General features: G+C 48.6%; 2 protein-coding genes across 2 annotated transcripts in view; one reads left to right on the top strand and one right to left on the bottom strand.

Moving 5' to 3' along the window:
- The window catches only part of EFNA2 (ephrin A2), a 256,111-nt gene that overhangs the window by 203,940 nt on the left and 31,999 nt on the right, over nt 1–20,172 (bottom strand). The window lies entirely within an intron of this gene.
- LOC308577594 (calcium/calmodulin-dependent protein kinase type IV-like) overlaps nt 1,027–20,172 on the top strand; it is a 39,248-nt gene continuing 20,102 nt past the window's right edge. The window contains exons 1-4 of the mRNA XM_081177940.1: nt 1,027–1,241; nt 1,606–2,200; nt 13,184–13,262; nt 14,698–14,760. Coding sequence (XP_081034066.1) covers nt 2,100–2,200; nt 13,184–13,262; nt 14,698–14,760 — 243 coding nt within the window. The 5' untranslated portion in view covers nt 1,027–1,241; nt 1,606–2,099. The remainder of the gene's footprint in view (nt 1,242–1,605; nt 2,201–13,183; nt 13,263–14,697; nt 14,761–20,172) is intronic.

The following is a 20,172-nucleotide window of genomic DNA, read 5'->3' as shown; positions in this document are numbered from 1 at the left end:
GCTAGCCCCTTTGGGTCTTCGTAATGTCAGGAAGTGTAAAGCAGAGTTGCCATTTATAAGTGGTCCATGTCTCACAAGCAAACAGTCAGGTTAAACCTGCTACAGCTCAGTTGGTAGAGTAAGGTAAAAGGGGTAAAGGGACCTGTGACCGTTAGGTCCAGTTGTGGCCGACTCTGGGATTGCGGCGCTCATCTCGCTTTACTGGCTGAGGGAGCCGGCATACAGCTTCCGGGTCATGTGGCCAGCAGGACTAAGCCGCTTCTGGCGAACCAGAGCAGCGCACGGAAATGCCGTTTACCTTCCTGCCGGAGCAGTATCTATTTATCTACTTGCACTTTGACATGCTTTTGAACTGCTAGGTGGGCAGGAGCAGGGAGCAAGCAACGGGAGCTCACCCCGTCATGGGGATTCAATCTGCCGACCTTCTGATCGTCAAGTCCTAGACTCTGTGGTTTAGACCTAAAGGTAAAGGGACCGCTGACCGTTAAGTCCAGTCATGGACGACTCTGGGGTTGCGGCGCTCATCTCGCTTTATTGGCCAAGGGAGCCAGCGTACAGCTTCCGAGTCATGCGGCCAACATGACTAAGCCGCTTCTGGCGAACCGGAGCAGTGCACGGAAATGCTGTTTACCTTCCCGCCAGAGCGGTATCTATTTATCTACTCACGCTGGTGTGCTTTCGAACTGCTAGGTTGGCAGGAGCAGGGACCGTGCAATGGGAGCTCACCCCGTGGCAGGGATTCGAACCGCCGACCTTCTGATCGGCAAGTCCTAGGCTCTGTGGTTTAACCCACATCCCTAGTTGGTAGAGTACGAGACTCTTAAACTCAGGGTGGTGGGTTCGAGTCCCAAGTTGAGCAAAAGATTCCTGCAATGCAGGGGGTTGAACTAGATGACCCTCGTGGTTCCAACTCTACAATCGTACGATTACATGATCCCCCAACTTGGCTGGATACAAAATGAGTTTATCAAGCTGCAGCATCTCTGCTTTGGAGAGCCAGAGGAAGTGGCAATGAAACGCAGGCGCCTTTGGGTGGCAGGAGCGAGCTGAGTTGAGGCTGAAGCTGGCAAGCCACACTTTCTCAAATAGAGGTCACCGGGATGTTGTCTCTCCCGGGCGTGGTCTCTGAGCATCCTCTGAGCATCATCCACCAGAGCAGGAACGGAGGACCGCTCCGGAGGGACAAATTGCACTCCACGATGTGAAACTTGAACCTCGCCGAAAGGAAGGCTGCAGCCCAGGTTTGGAAAACCGCCGGCACCTCCATGCTGATATTGTGGGGTTTATTTTCCGAATATAGATGCTGTTGTTGTAACTGCTATAATTATTGGACAGGAACAAACAAGGGCCGTATCTTTTCCTTGGACACCTGGCAAAACAGGGATTCCCACGCCAGCCCCAGCAGCAATCCTGGATTTAAAGCAATATATTGAGACTGGAGTGGGTGGGGGAGCATTCCTCTCCGGGTAGACCCCACCACCACCACCTGAAAATATTTGATATGGCCTGGAGGGAGGGTGGTTTTGGACAGCAGCCTGAGGAATAGGAATAACTTGACTTGTCCTATTCTGCCAGGTTGGTACATTATTATTATTATTTCTCAAGGTGATCCCCAGGATGTAGAAAAAGCTGGAGACTTTGTCAAGAAGCAGAAGACACCCCGTCACCTTAACTGGAGGAAGTGGCCAACCCAGGCCTGAGTGAGAGAGATTGCAGCGATTCTCAGGCACCCCCAAACCTCAAGGGGTATCTCTAAAGGCAAAGACTCCCTTGCCTTTTTTGCAGGAGGCAGCTGGGGGCCTCGTGCAAAACGAGCGTGCGACGGGCATGTAGGGAGCGTGCAAGGAGCGTGTGAGGCAGCCCGAGGGGCTCCATCCAGCCGGCGGAGAAGAGGCCCACCTGCCACCCTCTTGTGCGGAGCTGGAAGCGGAGGAGGGAGATTTGAGGACGTTTATTCTGATCCTCCCCGGATAATCCTGGAAATTGCTTTCCCATCTCCCCCGCTCCCTCCCCGCCTGCCCATCTGCGATGTTTTAAGAGGGCCAAGCGAAAAGCCAGCCTCCTCGCCTCCGGGAAGGACCCTCGCCTCTGCCCCAAAGATGCCCACCTCAAAGCCGCTGGAGGACGAGTACTGGATCGAAGGATCCCGCAGGGATGCAGTCCTTGAGGATTTCTACATCATGGGCCCGGAACTCGGCAGGTAAGGATGGGATCTAGAATGTTTATTATTACAGTGGTACCTCGGGTTACATACGCTTCGGGTTACATACGCTTCAGGTTACAGACTCCGCTAACCCTGAAATAATACCTCGGGTTAAGAACTTTGCTTCGGGATGAGAACAGAAATCGTGCTCCGGCAGTGCGGCAGCAGCAGGAGGCTCCATTAACTAAAGTAGTGCTTCAGGTTAAGAACAGTTTCAGGTTAAGAACGGACCTCTGGAACGAATTAAGTACTTAACCCGAGGTACCACTGTATTATCATCGGCATGCATGACACTTTGGAGGGACCAAAGCCATTTTATTCTGAAGATCACTAGTCCATCTAGCTTAGTACAGTCTACACTGGCTGGCAGCAGCTCTCCGGGATTTGGGGCAGGCTTACGTGGAGATGTTGGGAATTGCACCCGGCACCTTCTGCGTCCAAAGCAGGTGCTGAAACGCTAAGCTGTGTGCGTTACTTCGCTGTTTGGAAATTCCCTGTAAGATTCCAGGCTTCATGGATTCGAATACAGGACTGGTTTTAAGTTGGGACGTAACACGCCTTATACTGAATCAGACTAATAATAATAATAATACAGTGGTACCTCGCAAGACGAATGCCTCGCAAGACAAAAAACTCGCTAGACGAAAGGGTTTTTTGTTTTTTGAGCTGCTTCGCAAGACGATTTTCCCTATGGGCTTGCTTCGCAAGACGGAAACGTCTTGCAAGTTTGTTTCCTTTTTCTTAACACTGTTAATACAGTTGCGACTTGACTTCGAGGAGCAACTCATAGAACGCGGTGTGGTAGCCTTTTTTGAGGTTTTTGAAGACTTTGGTGATTTTTGAAGCTTTTCCAAAACTTTCCCGACACCGTGCTTCGCAAGACGAAAAAAATCGCAAGACGACAAAACTCGCGGAACGAATTAATTTCGTCTTGCGAGGCACCACTGTAATAATAAATTTTATTTATATCCCGCCCTCCCCAGTCGAAGCCGGGCTCAGGGCGGCTAACAACAATCAAACAGTACAAAAGTACAGCACAAACAACACTCTAAAATCATTCATTATAAAATTAATTAATTCAAGCCACTGGCAACCATTGGGCCAGAGCTCCGCGAAGATTGCCGAGGGAGGGATTCAGGCTGTGCCCTGGCCAAAGGCCTGGTGGAACAGCTCTGTCTTGCAGGCCCTGCGGAAAGATGTCAAGTCCCTCAGGGCCCTGGTCTCTTGTGACAGAGCGTTCCACCAGATCGGAACTATTGGTCCATCTAGCCCCATACTGTCTACACGGGTGGGCAGCAGCTCTGCAGGGTCTCAGGCAAGCCACCTTTCCCAACTTTATTTGGAAATGCCACTGAGAATTGAACCCAGGACTTCAGCAGGCATAGGAGGTGTTCTACCGCTGAGCTGCAGTCTTTCCTCTGAAACAGTAACAAGATTCCAGTCCTCATGTTTCCGAATAAAAGGCTGGTTTTAATAGGTGCCTTATACTGAGACACTGCTGCACCTATTATTATTATTATTATTATTATTATTATTATTATTATTATTGATTTGCATACCACCCTTCATCCAAAGATGGAAGGGCAGTCGAAAGCATAAAAACACAAAGTGCAGAATAAAAACAAGAACGTAAACAAAGCGAACCAATAGCCCTCCCTTCCAGAATATTAATCACCCCCAAACCTGGTAGAAGAGGAATGTTTTTGCCAGCTCCTAGTGCCAGGTTTACATATAATCTAAGCAAGCTATAGGTTAGGGTCCCACTCTCTTGGCAGCCCCCCCAAAGAATTAAAGGGGGGGGACCTGGATGTACATTTCCGAAATATGAGATAAAAAACAAATAAAATAAAACCTACATCCAGCAACAGCGTTGTGTAAGCACCTATTTGTTATGTGCCAATAGCTTGAGATACCTATGAGGTCCATAAATGACCATATAGCATATATTCAACACAAAAAAACAGCAACTATTTGTTGTTGACAAAGGACAGATGGACATAGAAAGGGCCCCATTACCTTCAGTAGCTTAGGGCCTCATCAAACCGAAATCCGGCCCTGCCTGCTCCCTAAAGGTGTATAATGAAGGAGCCGGGCAAGCCACTCTGGGGAGAGAATTCTACAAGCGGCAGAGCCACTGCAGAAAAGGCCCTGCTCTCGTGTTGCCAACATCCGGACCTCATGTGGAGGAGGCACACAAAGAATGGTGCCAGGATTGTTGACACGGTCTGGCAGCGGCTCTCCGGGGGTCTCAGGCAGGGGAAATATTTCCAGCCCCTCCCCCCCCCCCCCGGAAATGCTTTTGGGGACTGAATTGGGGAAATCTGCCAGCAAAGCAGATTGCCCCAACCATAGGAGTTCCCTTACTGTTTAAAGGTAAAGGTAAAGGACCCAGTCAAAGGCGACTCTGGGGTTGAGGCGCTCATCTCGCTTTCAGGCCAAGGGAGCCAGTGTTTGTCCGCAGTCAGCTTTCTGGGTCATCTGGCCAGCAGGACTAAAACACGTCTGGTGCAATGGGACACTGTGACAGAAACCAGAGCGCACGGAAACGCCATTTAACTTCCCACCACGGTGATACCAGTTTATCTACTTGGCCAGGCGTGCTTTCGAACTGCTAGGTTGGCAGGAGCTGGGACAGAGCAACGGGAGCTTACCCCGTCATGGGGAATCGAACCGCTGACCTTCTGGTCGGCAAGCCCAAGAGGCTCAGTGGTTTAGACCACAGCGCCACCCACGTCTGTTAGGTGTTACCACCTGCATACTGTTAGGTGATGTACTGTAAGATTCCAGTCCTGGTGATTCTGAATTTAAATAGGAAATTAAGAAAGTGTCATCTACTGAATCAGACCATTGCCCCATTTAGCTCAGTATTGTCTACACTTACCGACAACAGCTCTGCGGGAGGTTGGTGAGGACTGTGGCCTGGGAGAGTTTTGGGGGCCAGACACCAAGGTCTGGAGGGCCGCATGTGTCAGCAAATGTCTAATTCTTTCCAAAAAAATATATTCCTTTTTCCTTTTGGTGCCCCTGTTGTGCTACTGCCCCTAAGCACGTGCTTAAATCTGCCTAACGGGAAATCCAGTCTTTTGCCCTTCAGGGCTCAGACCCCACCCCACCTTTGATTTTCACAACAAAAGCTGCGAAACTCTGCATGGGAGTCAATCCCATTGCGCTCAGCAGTCGAGAAGCACTGGTTCGCATTCTGCACCTCTGGGTGCGCATGCCTGCCACCAGAAACATGCCTGGGCAGATGTCTCACACCCCGGCTGAGCTGCCAAGGACTGCTTTGAACTGACAATAACAAATCATAAAACAAGAGGAGGGAGAAAGGTTGTTTTCTGCTGCTCCACCAGAGAAGCGGACACGGAGCAATGGATCCAAACTACAAGAGAGAAGATTCCACCTAAACATGAGGAAGAACTTCCTGACAGTAAGAGCTGTTCGACAGTGGAATTTGCTGCCAAGGAGTGTGGCGGAGTCTCCTACTTTGGAGGTCTTTAAGCAGAGGCTTGACAACCATATGTCAGGAGTGCTCTGATGGTGTTTCCTGCTTGGCAGGGGGTTGGACTCGATGGCCCTTGGGGTCTCTTCCAACTCTATGATGATTCTATGATTCTATGATTCTATGATTCTATGAACTCTCGCTCGCTTTTTTCATTAACCTGAAGAGCAAGCACCCTCTTGCCATTTTTGTCCACAACCCTGCGAGATTAGGTGAGTCTGAGAGGCTGGCCACACCCGAAGCCATACACCCTGGGATATTCATGGCCGAGTAAAGAGATTTGAACCCTGGTCTCTCTCAGGTCATAGCCTGACAATCTAACCACTACACAACACAGATAGTGATGATGCTTAGCAGGATATTTAGTTTCCTTGGGTGGTGTTCAATCACTTGGTGAACATTCAAGCGGTGGTGGCGCTGTGGGTTAAACCACAGAGCCTAGGACTTGCCGATCAGAAGGTCGGCGGTTCGAATCCCCGCAATGACCGGGTGAGCTCCCGTTGCTCGGTCCCTGCTCCTGCCAACCTGGCAGTTCGAAAGCACGTCAAAGTGCAAGTAGATAAATAGGTACCACTCCGGCGCGAAGGTAAATGGCGTTTCCGTGCACTGCTCTGGTTTGCCAGAAGCGGCTTAGTCCTGCTGGCCACATGACCTGGAAGCTGTACGCCGGCTCCCTTGGCCAGTAAAGCGAGATGAGCGCCGCAACCCCAGAGTCGGTCACGACTGGACCTAATGGTCAGGGTTCCCTTTACCTTTTACCTTTAGTTTCCTTGGGTGGTGTTTAATCACTTGCTGAACATTCAAGTGGCGGTGGGGGTAAATGTGTTGGGTCTTTAGGAAGCTCCTGGCATGCTCTTCTAGTAAATACACATTGAGATGTGTTTTTAAAACGCTTATATTTGGGGGATATTAATCCTGATCAGTGCGGTGGCTGTAACAGAGCCGTTGGGTAAATCCTTAATTAGGGACATAGAGTCTCTCTCTCTCTCTCTCTCTCTCTCTCTGGCTCTCCCAGGGAGGGAGGGAGAAACAGCAGAATTCATTTCACTGTTTCATCGCCTTTCTTTCAGTCTTGCCACCACCTCCATGGTATCTCTCTTAAGGCATGCTCAGCCAAACTGAACAAACAGAAACCTTAGCCTTTGCTAATTTTCCATCTGGCTCATGGGAGTGAGAGAAGAACAGATGCTTTCGCTTAAGAGTTTATCTGCAATTCTGCAAAAGCCCTTTCTTAAGCACGCCGCTCCTCTCTAGTCGTGACTCCAGCCCCCCTTTCACAACGTGCAAGGTTGCTCTGCTTGCAAAATTCAGCTTTCAAAGAATTGTGGGGATGTTCAGGGTGGCAGGAGAGGATATATTGTTTATCAATATTCTTCCTAACTAGCAAGTTCCTTTATGTAGCAGAGTTAAAGGTAAAGGGACCCCTGACCATTAGGTCCAGTCGTGACCGACTCTGGGGTTGTGGCGCTCATCTCGCTGTACTGGCTGAGGGAGCCGGCATGCAGCTTCCGGGTCATGTGGCCAGCAGGACTAAGCCGCTTCTGGCAAACCAGAGCAGTGCACGGAAACGTCGTTTACCTTCCCGCCGGAGCAGTACCTTTTTATCTACTTGCACTTTGAGATGCTTTTGAACTGCTAGGTTGGCAGGAACAGGGACAGAGCAACAGGAGCTCACCCTGTCGCAGGGATTCGAACCGCTGACCTCCTGATCTGCAAGTCCTAGGCTCTGTGGTTTAACCCACAGCTCCACCAGTGTCCCAGAGTAGTAGCAGAGTTACATTCCCCTTTTTACATGCACAGCAGATAGTTGGCTGCAGGCTTGTGTGAGCCGCTCACTTTTATACACTTCAACCTGTTTCAGATTGAATTGTACATTCCGGGTAAGTTTCCTTGAATCCCTCTTCAAAGAATAAAGACGCGGCAATCTTATTGAAAGTCAATAAAAGAAGTTGACTCACATCAGTTCACAGTTGGATTCCTGAAGGCAGACTTAGTTACAAATATGCACATGTGGATCTACCCCATATGGGGGAATAATCCCAGTGAGAGCTAGCAGAGCAGTCCTAGCTGAAAGCTGGTCTAACAAAGAAGGAAGTCAAAAAGAGAGGGAAGGGTGCTGCGTGATTCGTCCTTTTGTTACCTGGACAGGTTAGGTCATGCCCACCTTCTGTCACATGCAAAAGGAAGGATGTTCCAGTCAGGAGGAACAGGAAGTTTCGACTGGCTGGACCAAACATTCCCTCGCATGTCTTCTCTAGCATTACAAGGAATGTTGTACTTGACTGCCTCTCATGGATCACATCCTACAAGAATTTCAACTTATCTATCTCTTCTTCTTTTACCCTCCTTTAGAACTTTCCATGTGCATGGAGAATATGTCAGGTGAATCTCAGCGTAATGCATGGAAATGTGTCTGGACGGACAGCGTGGTGTAATGATTAGAGTAGACATTCCCAAAGTGAGGAGTACTGCCCCCTGGAGGGCGGTGGGGTTACCTCGTAGGACACTAAAAGGCAAGGGGGCAGCAGAGGAGCGCTGGAGGTGTAAATCAGACTTTAAAAAGCTCCTCTCCTAGGTTCCTATTTAAATCAGCCCTTTATTCCGAATCATGAGGACTGGACTGTTGCTCTACCTTGGTTGTCAATCCCGAACACCGCAAGCCTGGAAGGGAGTGTTCTGTTTTGCGGAAGCCAGACATCCGACACAGCTTCTGATCAGCTGCAGGCACTTCCTGCGCTCAATCAGAAGCCACGTCTCGGTTTTCCAATGGTTCCGGGAGCCAAACGGCCTCCCGGAACAGATTACCGTATTCGTCGCTCTATACGACACACCAGACCACAAGACGCACCTAGTTTTTGGAGGAGGAAAACAAGAAAAAAAAAAACATTCTGAATCTCAGAAGCCAGAACAGCAAGAGGGATCGCTGCGCAGTGAAAGCAGCAATCCCTCTTGCTGTTCTGGCTTCTGGGATAGCTGCGCAGCCTGCATTCGCTCCATAAGACTCACACACATTTCCCCTTACTTTTTAGGAGGGGAAAAGTGAGTCTTATAGAGCAAAAAATACGGTAGGTTCGACAACCAAGGTACCACTGTATTTGTTTTGGAAATGACCACAGCCCGCCAATCAGTTCAGACAATGCTGATCTAACCTGACTCAGCACCAGGAAGGCTCCTGTTGCTCCATCTCCACCAAAGATGGAGTTTCGGGCATTTTGTCAGCATCTGACGTCAAAGTCGGTTTTGCTTATGCTGCTGGAAATATACAGAGATGTGGGCTGGATGAAATTGCAAAGGATCTGGGGAGGGAAGGGGCAAACTGAGCACGGCTAATTTTACTTTCCCATCCACCTGCTGCTGGAGATAATGAGGTTCGGCGGAACAGATGCCAAAACCAGGCTATTCTTAGCAAGAGGAAGCATAATCCGGAGACGCCGCGATTTCCACCATCCTGCTGGATGTTAAGAGCGGCTGTTTCCTATCATTTCCATTTCACTTTTAATTTGCACAGCGCCTTTTCTATATTGCTGCAAGGCGGTTTGCAGCGACGAAATGTACAACGAAGACCACACACCTTATAATAATCAATCAATCAATCAATCAATCTTTATTACGGTCCAGAGAACCAACAAATCATTACAAATCAATACACAATTCATACAGCCTACCTCCAGGTTAAACAAGCATTTTGTTTAGAATATAGGGCTCATTTGTTCTTGCAACCACTGATAAAAACTTTGCCACAGCTAATGATCTAGCATTTGTCAGGTCTTCCAGTAGGAACCTGACATAGTGAGCCTCTGATTTTCCCGGGAAAGGTACCAGCAAGGGTAGTATCAGTTCAGCCCTGGCATGCTCATATTTTGCACAGTGCAACAAAATACGTTTTATGGAATCGATGTCTTGAGCACACAAGCAAAGTTTGTCCTGGTAGGGAACTCCTCTCAACACTGCAGAAGGAAAGACATTTAGTCTGGCTTTGGTGAAAAGCCTTCGGTAGTTTGGTACTGTCAGGTTTTTAATGTAAGATGTTGACTTAAAGACATACCCATATTGAACTCCTGCTGCCAGCGGACTACAGACTGCATGCGATCGAGTTCGCAAGTCACTGTGTGCATTATCCCATAATCTTTGCTTTAAATTTTTTTGGGCGCCTTCATAACCCAGGTAATACACTTGCGGGGGAGACAGACCAATAGGGGTGACTTTTTTAGCCATGGTTTTCTGCCATTTGGTGACAAATTCCTCATTGGTCAGGTGTTGGTACAAATCCTTCCCTAGATTAAACACTGAAATCCCGAGCCAATGTCCGATACAAAAAGGTCTTAACTTTGAAATGGAACGGCTTATATATAAAAAAAGAAATATTCAATAATCCTTTGGGTAGTGCGCATCAAAGTTAACTCTCAAGACATGAGCAAATAATGGAACAGAAACAGAAATTCACTCTTAAGTTACAATAAATAATTACCCCAGCTATGATCTTTTTTAAAAAAAAAATTGATTCATTTTCACTTTTAACATTTATCATCATACATAAATTATCAGATGTCAAGGAAATAAAACAACTACAGTGGTACCTCGGGTACATAATTCGTTCCGGAGGCCCGTTCTTAACCTGAAACTGTTCTTAACCTGAAGCACCACTTTAGCTAATGGGGCCTCCTGCTGCTGCTGCTGCCGCTGCCAAAGCACGATTTCTGTTCTCATCCTGAAGCAAAGTTCTTAACCTGAGGCAATATTTCTGGGTTAGCGGAGTCGGTAACCTGAAGCGTATGTAACCTGAAACATAGGTAACCCGAGGTACCACTGTATCTGACTTTTAAAAGACATCTGAAGGCAGCCCTGTTTAGGGAAGTTTTTTAATGTTCGATGTTTTGTTGTGCTTTTAATTCTGTTGGGAGGTGCCCAGAGTGGCTGGGGAAATCCAGCCAGATGGGCAGGGTATAAATTATTATTATTATTATTATTATTATTATTATTATTATTATTATTATTAGTTTTGGTGGGTATGCTGGTATCCCTGGCTGCACTTCAGGAAGCCAACTCCCAGGCTGTGCGACGCACGAGCCACTACGCTCCCCCCCCCCAAAGCATTTCTTGTCGGCCTGTGCTGATCAGCGTGTAATCTCCCCGTAAACACAAATTTGCCAATCTGCTCAGAAGGGAGGGAGGCTGTCAAGTCCCCAGGCCTAGGCCAGACGGGGTCCCTTTCGGGCTCCAAAGCCGCTTAAAGGTTTAGAGCTTCTTTAGCATTGTGGTTTTTAATTAAAAACTGTTTTAGCAAAGGCAAGCCAGAAGCAGGCATGAGGACTGGGGGCTGGTCTCTAAGTCCCTTCTGCACCCAGCCGTGTGGATCCACAAGCCCAGGAAAGGCCAAACTTCCCCATCCTAGTGCCGCCGCCCCCCCCCCAAAAAAAGGTGTGCTGGATCGAAATTTAAATCTGGCGGTGTAGTTCTCCAAGTGCACATACAGCAGTACCTTGGTTCTCAAACGCCTTGGTTCTCAAATAACGTGGAACCCAAACACTGCAAACCCGGAAGTAAGTGGAAGTAATAGTAATAGTGCCACTGTATTCTGCTCTGGTCAGACCTCACCTGGAGTACTGTGTCCAGTTCTGGGCACCACAGTTCAAGAAGGACACTGACAAACTGGAACGTGTCCAGAGGAGGGCAACCAAAATGGTCAAAGGCCTGGAAACGATGCCTTATGAGGAACGGCTAAGGGAGCTGGGCATGTTTAGCCTGGAGAAGAGGAGGTTAAGGGGTGATATGATAGCCATGTTCCAATATATAAAAGGATGTCACATAGAGGAGGGAGAAAGGTTGTTTTCTGCTGCTCCAGAGAAGCGGACACGGAGCAATGGATCCAAACTACAAGGAAGAAGATTCCACCTAAACATTAGGAAGAACTTCCTGACAGTAAGAGCTGTTCGACAGTGGAATTTGCTGCCACGGAGTGTGGTGGAGTCTCCTACTTTGGAGGTCTTTAAGCAGAGGCTTGACAACCATATGTCAGGAGTGCTCTGATGGTGTTTCCTGCTTGGCAGGGGGTTGGACTCGATGGCCCTGGTGGTCTCTTCCAACTCTATGATTCTATGATTCTATGATTCTATGATTCTAAGTGTTCTGGTTTGCGAACTTTTTTCGGAAGCTGAACGTGCTCCGTTTTGAGTGTTATGCTTTTCATTTGAGTGCCATGCTTCCATTTTGAGGTCTGTCTTCTTCTTTTTTCTATTTATTTTGCATTTTTGTTTTTGCGGCTCTTTTTTGTTTTGTTTTTGTGACGTGTGTGGAACCCAGTTTAGCTACTGATTGATTGTGTGACTGCAGTACATTGATTATTGCATTCATTTTATGGATCGATGGTCTCGTTAGATAGTAAAATCCATGTCAAATTGCTGTTTTAGGGGTTGTTTTTAAAAGTCTGAAGCGGATTAATCGGTTTTGCATTGCTTTCTATGGGAAAGCGCACCTCGGTTTTGGAACGCTTTGGTTTTGGAACGGACTTCCGGAACGGATTAAGTTTGAGAACCAAAGTACCAGTGTATAAGGGGGAAAGTGTGCACTGAAAATTCATGTTAGTAGAATGTGCTTCTCAAAAACATTTATACAAGTCAAAACGTGCTTGTTGGGGTAAGTGGTGACATGATATCAGCGCTTGTAAAATTATGCCTGGCATGGAAGAAGTGGGTGGAGGAAAGGTTTCTTCCCTCTCTCTAACACTAGAACTTGCCGGTGAAGCCAAATGTTGGAAGATTCAAGGGCAGAAATAAAGAAAGCCCCTATTCATACAACACATTGTTAACCTGCGGAACTCACTGCCACAGGAGGCGGCGATAGCCACCAACTTAGATGGCTTCGGTTTTATCGTTTATCAGTTTGAAGGTTTTATTCCCCTGCAATCGAGCGGTATATAAACTATGAAATAAAAAGATATTCAAACACAGTTCTGACCACCCCTTCCTGCAAAGATTTCAATCAAGTTCTTTAGCTTGCCTCCTAAAACATTATGATTCACAATTAGAGTGCAATAGTGACATCACTGTTTTAGGTTACTTGTTTGTTTGATACCCTGTCCTTCAGTTGAACTTTGAAGGGGGAATTACAGCATATAATGATAATAAAAAAGAAAAACACAACAGCTGCAAAAAAATTAATAAGATTCCCAACGGAATAGCCTAAAAAGAGAGTAGCATTGAAAGACCTGTGATTGGTACCAGAAAGACAATTAAGATGCCATTTACATGCGAAGCTTCTTTCTCAAATACTTAAAACTCAGATGAAATAGCAAAAATAAATGAATATAAATAAACACCTTGATATGGCTTCTGACAATTCCCCGGTTGGTCATTTCTCCCAATGGGAATAGGATCTATTGCTTATTTCTTTCTTTTTTTAAAAAAAGGAAAAAACTCATTCTGTATATACATTCTGGGAGGGGGGAATGTGTGATCACCTCTCTCTGTGCCCCGTTTCTTTAGGGGAGCCACGTCGGTGGTGTACAGCTGTGAGGAGAAAGGAACTCACGTCCAATATGCTGCCAAAATATTGAAGAAAACGGTAAGTGCCCATCTCACTCCTGTTAACAGAAAAATCCGAGGGCTCCTGTCAGGGAACTGACATCGGAGGGAGAGGCGAAGGGGAGGCTCCCAGATGATGCTGGCGAAGGACCCAGCAGCAGGGGGAGAAACAGCTCAGTAGAGGGGGAAGCCAATCAGCGCAACACCAGGGATAAAGGGGGGCAGACGGGGGAATTGGAGAGAGGGTTCCAGGACTCTTCACTGGACATCAGTGAGGAGAGCCCAGGTCCTCCGCTACCCACGCCTTCCCTGCGCAGAAGACTCCCGCGCAGTGAGAGGAGGAGGAGACTGGGTGTCAAACAACTTTTATGTTGGAAGAGGTTCAAGAAACGCCCACTGACGGATTCTGCCAGTGACTGAGGCAGCCGCGATGAGAAGGGGCTGTGCAGTCAGAAAGGTTTAACAAGGCAAATTAACCGAGAAAGGCACCAGCTTACGCACGAGTAACTCATACCTATTACAGCTCCCTTGGACAAAAACAAAGACACCAACCAGGATAACTGGGAGCAAAACAGCAGCCCGTAGGCTTGGCCTTTATTGAACTGTTGCAACAGGGTCTCCCCTCACTTGCAGGAGAGAGGAAGGACCCAGAAAAATGGTGTGCAAGGCCTTATAAAGACTTTTGAAATTCCCATCCTCTAGGTCAAGCCCACCCCCAGAAACATCATACATACATCACAGAAAGGAGGGGTTGAGGGAGGGGTTGTGGTGGTAACCTGAGTGTCCTGTCACCTGGCTGGTTCCCCCTTTCCCCCTCCCCATGAGTACCGGCACTTTCCAGGTGACAGAGGGGAGTTTGCAGTTTCCTGCCCCCAGAGGGAAGATCTGATCATTGTCCTTTGTTTCAGTCCATGCTGAATCCACTCCCATATGCAAGTTCTTTGTGATCTTGATGGTCTTCTGCCTAGGACCATCAGGGTTGGCATAGCAACTGGGCAGGGCTCCTGTGGATGTGCTGGGATGTTCAAGGGATTATGACTGGCCTATCTCAAACCTTCCCCATTTTGTAGTCCTTCCTTCATGGAGTAAAATAAAAGTGGAACGGTGCAAATCCGATGTATGGTTGATTTTCTATGAATTTATAACAGAAGCGTAGCGTATGTAGTGTGTGAGTGTGAGTGTGCGTGAAGTTTGTACAAACTGAATGATTGGGGGGGGGGTGTTTCCTGCAACACTCCAAATGAGGAACGATTAGATGAGGTTGCTTGTTCCTTGCAGGGATTCCCCACTCCACCTCGAGTTCAGAGTGGGACAAACAGAGACTAAGAGAAGGGAGTGATCATCAGGTTTGGCCAGAATTCATCTATAGTTGCTCCCTGTGTCCCTGCTGACGATTAGCAAGTCTGTCCAAGTTGGGAAAAACAACAGGAAAATGGTGGGGGGTCCTTGAGTTGCACTCTATTCTTCGCTTTCAGATCGACAAGAAAATCGTCAGGACCGAAATCGGTGTGCTGTTGAGGCTGTCGCATCCGAATATTGTAAGTTAAGGGGAGTTGGCGAAAAGAGCACGATGTTTGGGATAGAACGGGTGTGTCAGAGTGTGAATGGCCTGGGGGTGTGTGGAAGAGAGTTCTGCTGGTCAGGGGCCTGCCACACCAAAGGCTTGAACCCTGTTGTTGTTTAGTCGTTTAGTCGTGTCCACCTCTTCGTGACCCCCTGGACCAGAGCACGCCAGGAACTTCTGTCTTCCACTGCCTCCTTCAGTTTGGTCAAACTCATGCTGGTCTCTTCAAGAACACTGTCCCACCATCTCGTCCTCCGCCGTCCCCTTCTCCTTGTGCCCTCCATCTTTCCCAACATCAGGGTCTTTTCCAGGGAGTCTTCTCTTCTCATGAGGTGGCCAAAGTCTTGGAGCCTCAGCTTCAGGATCTGTCCTTCCAGTGAGCACTCAGGGCTGATTTCCTTCAGAATGGAGAGGTTGGATCTTCTTGCAGTCCATGGGACTCTCAAGAGTCTCCTCCAGCACCAGAATTCAAAAGCATCCATTCTTCGGCAATCAGCCTTCTTGATGGTCCAGCTCTCACTTCCATACATCACTGCTGGGAAAACCAGAGCTTGAACTATACAGACCTTTGTTGGCAAGGTGATGTCTCCGCTTTTTAAGATGCTGCCTAGGTTTGTCATTGCTTTTCTCCAAGTGGACCTCAGGGGTCACGTGGGGAACCACTAAGATGCCCCATCAGAGGATGAGCGATCGAGATGAAGCCTTAAAATCCTATTTCCATTAGGAGAGCCTCTCCATGCCCTTTTCTGAAGCTGGCAAGATGGAGGGCTGTGGCACAACAACAACAACAACAACTTATCTATACCCTGCCCATCTGGCTGGGTTTCCCCAAGCACTCTGGGCAGCTCCCAACAGAATATTAAAAACACAATAAAATATCAAAGATTAAAAATTAATAATTTCCCTAAGCAGGGCTGCCTTCTAAAAGTCAGATAGTTGTTTATTTCCTTGACATCTGATGGGAGAGCGTTCCATAGGGCGGGTGCCACCACCGAGAAGGCCCTCTGCCTGGTTCCCTGTAACCTCGCATCTCACAGGGAGGGAACCGCCAGAAGGCCCTCGGAGCTGGACCTCAGTGAAATGGGCTGAGCGATGGGGTTGGAGACACTCCTTCAGGTATACTGGGCCGAGTCCATTCAGGGCTTTCAAGGTCAGCACCAACACTTTGAATTGTGCTCGGAAACGTCCTGGGAGCCAATGTAGGTCTTTCAAGACTGGTGTTATATGGTCTCGGCGGCCGCTCCCAGTCCCCAGTCTAGCTGCCGCATTCTGGATTAGTTGCAGTTTCCAGGTCACCTCCAAAGGTATCCCCACATAGAGCGCAGCAGCTGAAGCTCAATTTCAGACAGCGCTTCCTGGTTGCTTAATGCTGTCTTTTGAAAGGTTGTGATTTGGGGCTCCTTGCAACCGGAGGGTCAGCGTCCTTCGTGACTGGCTGGTAAATCGCGTACACAAAGACTGTCTCTAAAATCTGCTAGGCATCCCATGGGGGCACCTGGGCTCTATCACCATCAATATCCACAGAGTCTTTCAGCTGCCGGATGTGGGATAATCCCCCAGGACACTCTCCTTATAATCCCTAATAGGTTGCCTTTAAGCTGCAAAGCGTGACGATTCAAATAACATCCCCATATATTGGGCTTCCGTGACACATTATGGAAGTCTGCCGACTTGCGAGATCGTATCCTTCTAGGAATTGGATGCTGCTCTGTAAAAGAGAAGTTAATTCCTTGAAAGGGGGAAAGCTGTCAACGGTTCTGGAGGTGCAGTTTTGAGGATCTGAGCCAGTGAGTGAAAGAGACTGGTTGTTGTTGTTGTTTGTTGTTGTTTCATCGTGTCCGCCTCTTTGTGACCCCCTGGACCAGAGCACGCCAGGCACTCCTGTCTTCCACTGCCTCCCACAGTTTGGTCAAACTCATGTTGGCCACTTTGAGAACACTGTCCCACCATCTCGTCCTCTGTCGTCCCCTTCTCCTTGTGCCCTCCATCTTTCCCAACATCAGGGTCTTTTCCAGGGAGTCTTCTCTTCTCATGAGGTGGCCAAAGTCTTGGAGCCTCAGCTTCAGGATCTGTCCTTCCAGTGAGCACTCAGGGCTGATTTCCTTCAGAATGGATCAGTTTGATCTTCTTGCAGTCCATGGGACTTTCAAGAGTCTCCTCTAGCACCAGAATTCAGAAGCATCAATTCTTTGGCGATCAGCATTCTTTATGGTCCAGCTCTCACTTCCATACATCACTACAGGGAAACATACATCACTACGGGGAAAGTAGCTAGTAGCCACCAATTGCCATCTCCTCCATGCCTTTGTCTCATCCTCTTTTTAAACCATCCAGGGTGGTGGTCATCAGGCCTCTGTGGCTGTGAGTTCCCATAGTTTAACTAAGTGCTGTGTGAAAAATGACTTCTCTTTTATCTGCCTTTCATTGAATGTCCACGTCTTCTAGAGTTATGGAAGAGGGAAACTTTTCTCTGCCAGCTTCCTCCATGTCCAAAAAATTCTATAAACTTCTATCATGTCACTCGCCTCTTCTCTAAACTGGAAAGTTCCAAATGCTACACACTTTTCTGACAATGGACTCGCTCCACCCAGGGGCGGACCAGGTAATCTTTCGTAATACAGTGGTACCTCATGTTAAGTACTTAATTCGTTCCGGAGGTCCGTACTTAACCTGAAACTGTTCTTAACCTGAAGCACCACTTTAGCTAATGGGGCCTCCTGCTGCTGCCGCTGCCAAAGCACAATTTCTGTTCTCATCCTGAAGCAAAGTTCTTAACCTGAAGCACTATTTCTGCGTTAGCAGAGTCTGTAACCTGAAGCGTATGTAACTTGAAGCGTATGTGTGAGGGTTTGATTAGCTGCTTGTGCGTGAAAACGTGCTCCCTCAGAGTTTGTGCGCCCCCACAAACCTCCGTGTGTGACGGAGCTCCTCAGACATGTCTGCTCTAGTCACTAGTAGAGTCCGACAGTGGCTGTCTGCGGAAGCGTTTCCAACAAAGAAGTTCCTTAACGGAAACGCGTCTCCTGGACTCACGGCGTGACAGTTTCCTGCGAGGTATGGGTCTCCCTATGGGAGACTCCGATACCTCCCCACTGTTTTCGCTGGAAGCCTCCCTGAGCCCTCCCTCCTGCTCGCATTCCCTCAGAGACCCACTCCTCCCCCTGCTGGTCCCTGCTTCAGCAGTTGAGTCTCTTTCATCCTGCCTGAGTCCCTCCACCACCTGATGCTCTGATGGCAGTTCCCTGACATCCACCTCCCCTCCAGGGCCCCCCTCACCCCCTCCCAATTCCTCTCCCCTGGGAGGTGAAGGGCTAAAACCCCGAAACGAATCTTCCTCATCTTCTGACGTCTCGAACAATTCTCTCCATCGATCGTCGTCCTGGCCAGCTGAATCCTCCTCCTCTTCAGAATCTGGGAACCCCTCCAACTCCTCTTCCTCGTCGGTGGTGGCAAAGTATTCCCTTCGGAACCTCGCTACAGGCTGAGGTTTACGTGGGAACCTCTGATGAAAAGTCTCTATTAAAACCTCGTCATTGACATCCTCTGCCCTAACCCAGGTGTTTTCCGACTCCGGTTCCCCTTCCCACATTACCAAATACTCTACTTGATCTCCCTTCCACCTGGAATCGAGGATCTCCGCTACATGGTAGCTGTGTTCCTTCTCCTCCATTGCTGGTCCCCTAGTGACCCTCCCCTCACTGTCTCCTCTATACGGTGACAGCAACGACCTGTGAAAAACTGGGTGCAGCTTCATGTGGTTCGGTAACCGGAGCCTGAAAGCCACTGGATTGACCTGCTGTATGACTTCAAACGGACCCAGCCTTTTGGGTCTTAATTTCTTACAACCTCCTTTGAATGGCAACCCTTGGGTTGACAGCCACACCTGGTCCCCCACCCTGATGCTTTCACCTTCCCTTCTGTTTTTGTCTGCTTGCCTCTTATATTCCTCCTTAGCCCTGTTTAAGTTGAGTTGGAGCTGGCGATGGATCGCTTCCATTTCTTCCACGAACTGTTCTGCAGCTGGAACGCTCCAGTTCTCCCCCTCCCCCCCTGGGAAGGCTCTGGGATGGCACCCGTGATTAGCCAAAAAGGGGCTCATCCCCGTGGACACGTTCTCTGCATTGTTGTAGGCAAATTCTGCCAACGCCAGCTTCTCCACCCAATCATTCTCTCTGTCATTAACATAACACCTCAAATATTGTTGGAGAACCCCATTTGCTCTTTCCGCCTGCCCGTTGGTTTCAGGATGACGGGCCGTCGAGAAATTAACCTCTACATGCAGTAAGCTCATGAGCTTCCTCCAGAACCTGGAAGTAAATTGTTTCCCTCGGTCTGAAACCACCCTCAAGGGGGCGCCATGCAACCTAAACACATTCTCTACAAACAATTTGGCGGTTTCTTCTGCTGTAACCGCATGTGAGCAGGCTATGAAGTGGGCCATTTTAGTTAACAGGTCTACTACAACCATGATGGCTGTTTTCCCTCTAGACCTTGGCAGATCAGTCATGAAATCTATTGCCACTGCTTCCCACGGTCTCTCAGGTGTGGGCAGTGGTTCTAATAAACCAGCCGGCGCCTGCCTCTCCCCCTTGGCTCTTTGGCATTGTTCACACCCTCTCACATACTCCCGCACATCTTCCCTGACCTTGGGCCACCAAAATTCCCTGGTAACCAGCCACATGGTTTTGTGTTGCCCAAAGTGCCCTGCTGTGGGGCTATCGTGCAGCTGCTTGAGTACTTTCTCCCTCAATTCCCCTTCAGGTATATATAACGCTCCCTTATAATACAATGCCCCATTTCTCTCCTCAAAACCACCGGGTTTGTCTTCCTCCCCTCTGAGATCCCTGAGTTTCCCCTGGGCGTATGCATCCTGCACCGTACCCTCTACCAATTCCCTTTGCCCCACCAAAGTCGCCCCACACACCCAGCGGTCCTCTGGAATGATATGGGTTTCTTCGGGTGCTCCCTCCCCCTCCAAATATTCAGGCTTGCGTGAGAGAGCGTCCGCCCTAACATTCTCTGGGCCTGGCACATAACAAATCTCAAAGTTAAATTTGGAGAACTCTTGGGCCCATCTCAACTGCCTTTGGTTGAGCACTCGCGCCGTTCTCCAGTACTCTAGATTTTTATGGTCCGTGCACACTTGCACTTTATGTTGTGCACCAACTAGCAGATGCCTCCATCTCCGGAACGCCTCATGAATAGCAAGCAGTTCTCGGTCGTACACCGTGTAGTTCCTCTCGGATTTGTTCAGCTTCCGCGAGAAGAAGGCACACGGACGCCACTCCGACTCCTCCTTCCCCGGCTGCAGAAGAAGCACCGCCCCTATGGCTCTGTCAGATGCGTCTGTTTCAACCCTTAGCTTCTTTCGTAAATCCACATGCAG

Source organism: Podarcis bocagei (assembly GCF_964188305.1).
Source record: "Podarcis bocagei genome assembly, chromosome: 18".
Classification (NCBI taxonomy): domain Eukaryota; kingdom Metazoa; phylum Chordata; class Lepidosauria; order Squamata; family Lacertidae; genus Podarcis; species Podarcis bocagei.
The sequence above is the reverse complement of the archived record's forward strand: the minus strand, read 5'-3'. Positions and strand labels throughout refer to the sequence as shown.